The sequence below is a fragment of the Mauremys mutica genome, chromosome 2 (genome assembly GCF_020497125.1).
Source record: "Mauremys mutica isolate MM-2020 ecotype Southern chromosome 2, ASM2049712v1, whole genome shotgun sequence".
In the NCBI taxonomy this organism is placed as follows: Eukaryota; Metazoa; Chordata; order Testudines; family Geoemydidae; genus Mauremys; species Mauremys mutica.
Genome location: NC_059073.1, coordinates 79215820 through 79224933, shown reverse-complemented (window position 1 = coordinate 79224933; position 9114 = coordinate 79215820). Strand labels below are relative to the sequence as shown.

General features: G+C 42.1%; 1 protein-coding gene across 1 annotated transcript in view; it reads left to right on the top strand.

Annotated features, from left to right (window-relative positions):
- The first annotated feature begins 2219 nt into the window (after positions 1-2219).
- The window catches only part of LOC123363185 (desmoglein-1-gamma-like), a 48796-nt gene continuing 41901 nt past the window's right edge, over positions 2220-9114 (top strand). The window contains exon 1 of the mRNA XM_045004070.1: positions 2220-2331. Within this exon, the coding sequence (XP_044860005.1) occupies positions 2220-2331 (112 nt within the window). The remainder of the gene's footprint in view (positions 2332-9114) is intronic.

Genomic DNA, 9114 nt, shown 5'->3' with positions numbered 1-9114 from the left:
CTGTTGGAAGGAAAATATATACTCTTTGGTCCACAGAGGTTTCTGTTGTTGCCCTAAGCCTTGTAGGCTTGAAGCTTTTGGTTTTTTTTGTTGAATTTTTTATTATTATTTACATTTTAAACAGAGCTCCAAAGCTTCTACAGCTGCCGCAAAAGTCTGAAGAAAACAGAAAGGCAGTGATCTCTTTCCTGAAGCCTAGAAAGAGTTCTCTTCTCCATTTGCAAAGCTTAGAGAGTGAGTTGAGGGAGGCAGTAGTCCAGAAATAGAAGGGAACTGGATAGCTGGATAGCTTTGCACATAGCTGGGGTTCCTGCTCATGGAGAGGGATTGACCATTGTCCCCCGTGTTAGGACATTGTTCTGCCTAGACAGTGTAATATACTGGCGTGTGTGTGTGTGTGTGTGTGTGTGTGTTTCTCTTCTATGTGCTAGTGGAAGGAACTTCATTTTAGAGACAGGTCAAATCACTTTTAAAAGCTTTGGGTAATATATTATCACCCTGCAGCAGTGGGGTAGCAGGAAAAGAGTTATGGCTCCATGAGACACAGTTCCTACCCTACACTGCCCCTAAGTATGGACTAAATCCCTGGGACATAATCATAGAATTGTAGGACTGGAAGGGACCTCGAGAGGTCATCTTGTCCAGTCCCCTGCACTCATGGCAGGACACTAAGTATTATTTAGGTCAGTGCTTCTCAAAGTCAGGCCGCCACTTGTTCAGGGAAAGTCCCTGGCGGTCCGGGCCGGTTTGTTTACCTGCTGCATCCGCAGGTTCGGCCGATCGCGGCCCTCACTGGCTGCGGTTTGCCATCCCAGGACAATGGGAGCTGCAGGAAGTGGCACGGGCTGAGGGATGTGCTGGCTGCACTTCCCGCAGCCTCCATTGGCCTAGAGTGGTGAACTGCAGCCGGTGGGAGCCGTGATCCACCTAACCTGTGGACGCGGCAGGTAAACAAACCGGCCCGGACCGCCAGGGGCTTTCCCTGAACAAGCGGCAGACCAGCTTTGAGAAGCACTGATCTAGATCATCCCTGACAGGTATTTGCCTAACCTGATCTTAAAAATCTCCACTGCTGGAGATTCCACAACTATAATCTTGACCAAGTAATTGTGGATATGGTTTAGATTATTAAGTATCAGAGGGGTAGCCATGTTAGTCTGGATCTATAAAAGCAGCAAAGAGTCCTGTGGCACCTTATAGACAAACAGATGTATTGGAGCATGAGCTTTCGTGGGTGAATACCCACTTCGTCGGATGCATGTAATGGTAATGCATCTGACGAAGTGGGTATTCACCCACGAAAGCTCATGCTTCAATACGTCTGTTAGTCTATAAGGTGCCATAGGACTCTTTGCTGTTTAGATTATTAATATATCTGTGTACCTGATTTCTAGGCAAATAGCAGTACTATCCAGAGATATACAGATGACCTAAAGTGTGTCCACAAATAGTGGGAGCAAAAAGGGAAGACATGTTTGGAAACTCTCTGGTTTTGTTTGTTTGTTTGTTTTTGTTTCTTTGGCTTTATTTTCAATGGAAAAAATGTTGACTTTAGATTGTAAAAGCCTGTCTAAAACTGCAAATTCCTTTTCTCCATTGTAAACTCCTCAGGGCAGGGACTGTTTGTTAATACATGGTTTTACAGCACTTAGCATAATGGGGCCTGATTCTGATGGTGGCCTCCAGGTGCTATTTCAACATAAATGTGTATGAATAATAATAACCTCAATTTGCTTTTGATGCTCATTATAATATTAAAAGAATAATAGCATTTATTTGTTATAATACTAAAACAGTAGAAGTATTTATTACAAGGCAGCTTTCAGAGCTCCTGATGCTCCTACTAACAATTTTGCCTCTGTAATCCTGACATTATTAATTTGCACCTTAGCTCTTATATTTTGGGCATAAACATTACAAAGACTAACTCTCTGAAAGCTTCTGCTAAAAGCAGTTGTTGATCTAATACTGTCAAGGATGACAGTATTCTAATACCATTATCTTTATTTTCACATAAACTCCTTTTCATCTTTTCTCAAATTGTAAGGTCTAATCCTATGAGAAGCTGAGTTTTCTCAACTCCTGTTGAAGTTAGACAAATGGGAGAGGTCCTTCAACCACAAACCTACTCACTAGTATGCAATACAATGGCTCAACTGCATACCTGATATGACTCTGTCTTTTGAGGGGTTTATGCCAGGGATTGTCTCTGGCTATATATGAGAGTAGTAGCCCTGGCTGGATCACCTCCAGAAGATTTCAAAGTACTGACAGAGACTGCTGTGGAGATAGTACAATATACCTACCTCATCACACCCCAGAGCCGGTCAGGTAAGCTATGACAGTTTATCAAATGTCTTGATCCTTCATCATAATATTGGAATAGGTGTAGCTGGCCTAACATATATTATCTGAATAACCAGGGTATACACTGCAAAACTATGAAAAAAACCTGCATTTATTTTGCACTCATATGTCCTCCGTCCACTAGTCTAAATGTACCATGTCTGTTTTCAGATTCCATCAGAACAGCTACTCTTTTTTTTTTTTTTAATAGAAAGGAAAACCACAAAAACCAGTTATTTTCCTCTCATGTGCAGCAGCCTAGATCTGTAACAGCATGGAATGAAACAGAAACTGTGCACTGGGTTTTGCTATATTTAATCCTGGACAAGTAACAATTGTAAAGGCCAATTGGAATTGGGATCCATTAGGGATAGAAATTAAAGTTGTATCCAGGGCAGATCATTCCAAGAGCTCCTTTGTGCCCTAAATTGTGTGTGCGTCCCACTCTTACATAGTTAACTTTTTAGATGCAAAGCGCCATTCTAGAGATCAAAGGCATACTTCAAAAGGCATGTTTTCATAAAGCTGGCTCTCTTAGCCTGCCTCTGTAGCTCCTCCCACTGGCTCAACTCTCATCTACCCCACATCCACTTCTTCGCTCTGCACTCACTAGTAAACACACTAGTTCTGCCAGCTATTCCCTGACTCTCTGGCTCTTTGATGCTACAGCTGTTGCTTCCACACCTATCTGGCCCTCCTAAAATGGCATCCCCAAAATCACTACTGGCAGACCAGACCTCGTGAATCTGTTGACTAATGTGGATCTGGCTGCCATCACTGAGAATTCCAGCTTTCCAGTGATATAATGCAATAGTCGGTAGCCCTGGTAATTCACAAAATACTCACTGCTGTTACCTGCCTCCTCTTCCTCCTGGTTTCACTAAGAACTCTCACCCCTGTTTGTAATGTATGAGAATGAGTCCCCCTGCAGCTCTCTCCTGGTTGGAACAGTGGACCAGTAACAAAAGACAGTTCACCTGCTAAAGACAAAAGTTCTTTCACCCGCGGCAGAAGCAATAGGATCAAAGAGGAGTGCAGACAAATACCAATAGCTCCCAGATAGCTGGGGATGCCCAGGATTAATATTCCCAAACTCTAAGTTCTTACGAGTGGTTGTGAGTCAGGAATGTCACCTATAACATTCCTGGATACCAACCAACCAGAGTGGAAACAGGCCATTCTGAACTGAGGAGATCTGAGTTCAGATGCCTGGTTTAATAGATAATGACAGTGCCTGCAGATCTGCCTAGTTTCCTCACCCCTATGCCTCATAAACTGACCGACCTCTGGACAGTTATCTGTGCTGTTGGATTTAAGGGGGATGCAACCACTCTTTCTATGTCCATCTCTTGTTATGGAGATCTTGGTTCAAATCCCAGCTTCACCTGCTGTTAGAATTTGGAGCTCCAGCTGTCTCTCTGCTACAGATCTTGCCTCTCTTTGCAGAACTTGAACATTCAGCAATTGATCTGCCTTCTGATGCCACTTCTCTGCTGCTGCCACCGTGGGGGAGTTCCAAGGGGCTTGCCCTCATGTGTCAGCAGCAGCTGTTTTGTAGCTATGGATATGGGTGAACTCCTGGCTATTGAAGTTAATGAGAGCTTTGTCAGTGACTTCAGTGGGGCCAGGATTTCATGCCTGGGCATTATCTACAGTGAGTCATGGCAGGAGCATCTAATATATCTGTACACTATGTGGGAGAAAATCTGAACAGCTGGCTAGATGGTAAAGCCTTGAGTTCGCAAGTGAGACTTCACCAAAGGGTAAAGTACCTTATCTATATATAATAGGGAAAGGGAAAGTTATAATGCGTGTGGAAAAGGTCAAGGACATTCAGGAGATACTGTCCCAGAGGAAGAAGTAGCAGGCCATAGCTTCCTAGGGACTTGTGGGCTGATATCAAACATATCTTCCTTATTTTTCCTCCATCACTGCTTACTTCAGAGATCTGATAATGAAGTAGGCGTCCTAAAGTGAGTAACTGTGCGATCATATTGCTGTAACCCTTCTAATGCCTCACCCCTCCCTTTTGTTCATCACCTCCCACACATTATGTCATGTTTGATTTCTGCAAGCTCTTTGGGGCGGGGACTGTGCCTTTCATTGTCTACTCAGAAACGCCTAACGCACCTTTAGGAGCTGAAAAATTATTATTAATAATAATTATAATCAGCTGGAATGGAATGAGGCCTGCAAAGAATGTCTAGAAATTGAAAAACTGCCTGTGTGATGGTCCAGTCTTGAAAAACTCCATCAATAGTAGGATATAGGGTGTTTTTAACCCCAAGGGATATGAAGAAAAAACCTTCCTTTGCTTGAAGCTGTTTTGGTGGGCAGTAAATTGTGCTAAGGTTGAAAAGACTGACAATGAAATGGGCACTTGACAGCTGAACTATTGTCAGTTGGGCTAACTGTTCACCCAAGAGAGATTATTGGGCACAGCACGACTTTATTGAAACAATTAGTGAGATTCACAACAACAAGGCAAAACATACCATGAACCATGCACCACAAGTACTGCAAACTTTTCATGTGCCATAATGGTTAAATAATACTGAAGAGACCTGTAACTCCAGAGATGTAAAATAATGTGTACTAGAGGCCACTTTAATGGCAGATGTGATACTTGCTATATCTTTAAATGCAAAAGAAAACTACAGTGAGGTGGTGTGGCCTAGTAGTTAGAGCATGGGATTGGGATTCAAGAGCCTGGGTTCTATTCCCTGGCTCTGCCACTGGTTTTCTTGGTGCCCTTAAGCAAGTCACTTCAGTTCGCTGTGCCTCAGTTTCCCCATCTGCAAAGTGGGGATACAGGTGCTGATCTTTGTAAAGTGCTTTGAGAACTACTGATGAAAAGTGCTATATAAGAGCTAGGTGGCATTAGTGTTATTATTAAACCGTCATATAGTTATGGTGTTTGTCATTTACCATATGTAGGGTTCCCTCAGATATGGCATTCACCATGGGTAACAGACACTTCCCTCTGAGGCACTCTCATCAAGCAGTGATTAAGTTACTTTCATCTGTGTTTCTGGGTGCCTCCCTGCTGAAAGGTGATGCTTTAGGAATTTCTAAGGGTGGGATCTTGCACCACTGTGCTTTCCCATTGACTTGAGTGAGAGGAAAACCAGGCCCTAAGTGCTGGTATGAGACATTTCCTGTTATCTAGAATGAGACATGAGAGCTGGTATACATCTTTCACAAATGGAAAGCCTGATTTTATGGTGTCATATAAGACATGTCCTCCAGGGAGGACCCACAATCTGTTTGTTTGAAATTCTTCATCAGTACTGTTGGTTTGACCTTTGCAATTATAGAACAATACATGAGCAGGCTGTAGATATGGTCAATCAACTTCCTCGTGTGTCTACATCCCCTGAGCTCTCTAAATGTGAAGAATTTGTTTTCGATAAGACCTGGGAGTCATTTTTACAAATTTGGAGACCTTATAATGTATTCATTTTGCATTGAGGTACAGACGCCCCTCTTCATCCATCCCATATAAGCTTCCTAGAGACACATTGGGGCAATTTGGATGTGTTACACAGATTATAGAATTGCCAATCTGGAGACCAAAGTCCATGGAGAAACCATGATTCTGCATTGCAATCACAATAAGTCTGCTGCTTTAATCACAGTCACTCAAAAACGTATTGCAAGTGATAGCCATAAGGCTGAAGAATTCATAGTATGTCCAGCTGGCCAGAGGAATAAGTCACCACTGCAGGGAGTCACAGAGTTCACTACATCTATTGCCTACTAGAATAATTAAAGGTGAGACCATATTTATCCCTGATAGCAATACAAAATACTAACCAAAAATAAAGCCTGAAAGTAATATGGTGGTATACTGGGCTAGTTTTTCAAACACTGAACTCATTTTTCCCCACCTAACATTTTCAGAGTGAGTTAGATCATTTAGATGTCTCATGTCTAAGTTTTCATTGTACCCACAAATCTGGTATTTAGATTTCTAAAGAGCCTAAATTGTGGATGCAAAGAATCGTGAGTGCAAAATTGTGCCAGGCTGAATCCAGACTGCAAATCTGTCTCTTTAAGTACAAATATTCAGAATATTTAGTTTTAGAAGGCTGTGAATTGGATCTCATTCTAAAATCCAATTATATTAAACAGATTATATAATGCTGATTTATATTGTGCTAGCAGATAGCCTTTGGTGCTTTCAAAAATTTTATGTCTACACTACAGAGCCTATCCTGGCATAACTCCTTAGTGTAGAGACAGCCGGAGATTTTCTGATAGGATAGGAACACCACCTTCCCAACTGGTGCCAGCTATGGCAGCAGAAGCACTCTTCTGTCTGCAGTGGGGGTTGAGCGTGGCATGGCTATGTCAATCTGAGGGCTGGGTTCTTTCACACCCTTGATCGACGTAGCTATGCCATTTATAATTTTAAAATGTAGTCCAAGCCTAAATAATTTAGGAGCTTAAAATCCTATTGGAAGTCAACATGACTTAGGAACATTGAAACATTAACCTTAGTGATGGGAAAGATCTACAGCACTGGCTCTCAAAGCATGGGCCATAAACCACCAGTGGTCTGCAGAGCCCTTTCTGGTGATAAACAGAAATAAATATTTTGAGATTCGAGGTGGGGTTTGGAAGAGAGGTGCTCCCTGAGAACTGTCCAGCCTTTCCTTAGTACATGCTCTGCACAACAACTAAACAGATAGAGATTCACTGAACCACAGTAGCAGGTTACCCAGTCTGCCAACCTCAACTGGGCTTCCCTACATTTTGTTCTCTAGTGCTTTTTCCAGTCTAGTGTTAAATTTCTCTAGCGTTGGGACTTCCATTACCTCCCTTGGAGCCTCACTACAGTTTTTAATAGTCCTCATGATTAGGAATTGTCTCCTGATATTCAGCACACATCTTCCTGTTCCTAAGTTCAGCCCATTACTTCTGGTTATCCTGTCCCTCTTGGAATACCTTACACAATTCCTTTACCTCCTGGCAGCCCCATCTTCATCCTTTATTCATATTTAGTTCCTTTAATTTCTCCTCTTAAACAAGTCTGACCACAACTGTATTTCGGGGCACAAGAATATTTGGGTAAACCCACAAGCACAAACACCATTACTGAGTCCCCGAGTTGCTGCATCAGATGGTGGCTGACAAACGAGGCAGCCGCTGCCCACTACTGTCCTTGCTGAGCAGGTGGCTTTCTCCCCACATCTCTCACATCTGGATGCTACTGAAACATGGGGCTCAGGAGGCAGACAGATGAAGGTGTGACTTGAAAAGAGCTGTCATCTGCTTATCCTCACTCCTGGGCAGAAGCAGGAGTTTCCTGCTTTGAAATGGAAATTTAGCATCTTTCTTCCACCTCATCTTGGCCCTCTACTCCTGGCTCCCACTTGGCTTTCTGTTTCTTCCCTGCCCAGTCAATTAGCCTTGGTTGAGGGAGACCTTGGAACCTGCTTATTCCTTTTGCAGCAGCAGGAGCTCCCTGTACTCATCAGCCTCCTAAGCAAAACAATCGATGCTAGGATAGGATTGCTAGTGGCAATAGTCTAATACTATTCAGTCAGCTCTCTCCAAACAGTGACTGTTTTTCTGGTCTGTGTTGTGATGCCACTGTGTGTTTGAACAAAAATCATACTTCTGCTTTTTCTTTAAGTCATATATCCCATTACTGGGTAATTTTTGAGTTTGCTGTCCAATCTGTAAGGAGAAGGACAGGCTTATCACATTTCTGTCACAAAGTACCCTTGTGATTTGGGTTAATTTGGTTAGGATTGCATTTTCAAAGGGCCAACCTCTATTTTGCAGGTGCAATTGGCCACAACATTTTGCCTGAATTTTTGCCCCTGCTATTGACATGAAGAGACAAATCTAAGTACCTGTGCCTCTAATTACATGATTGATGGTACAAACTGGGTAGTGAGAAGCTCAAGCACTCAGACTTCTGCCTGCAATGTGCTGCCACAAATATGAAGGCACAAATTTTGTGGATGCCACAAACAGGAAGACCAGTCCTTCCCCACAACTGGCCCCTTAATCTGCATCTCCTTTTCCCTTCCATGTGAGATGTGGAAAATTAGACTTACCCACCTATAAAGTGCTTTCAGAACATGGGTTGAAAAGAGCCACATAAGTGCAACGTTTTATTATAGTATTATTATCAGTCATATGTGTCTTTCAGCATTAATGCTTTCCAAGTTCTCCCTGTCACTGCATTTCTGTGCCATAGATTCTGCTTGAGTAGAGTTGTACCTCCTTAGACCAGGGCTGTATTGACCCAATATTTCAATGTTTTCCCCAATATTGAAATGTATTCACTAACTTTTCCATGTTGAATGTAATCTAATTTTACTATTCCTTGCTCATATTTCTAGCATTTCTGGGTCCCTTTGTAGTACTTTGTTGTCCGACAAGTATGGTACTATACACTGGTATATAACAGAGATCTGAAAAAGAATATATACTCCTATGTCTTTAAGTATTATAATAAATCATGTTTGGATTTGAAAGAAAATCTATGAGTTAATTTCCTTTTCCGACTACAGAACTGGCTCCTTTAATGCCAAAAAAGAATTTAGTAAGCACTAAAATGTCTCTTAGTTGAAACGAGTCCTTTTTTTCTCTTTTTTTTAAAGATTGCTGAACTGTGAAAACTAGCCACTACTAGAGATAAGTTAGTTGTTCAAGACATTTGGTACTTCTCCCATCTTCTGGCTGTATGAAATCAGTTGTGATCTTTAAAGTGAGCATAATAGGTAAAAATTTCAAAAGCACTTAAGTGGC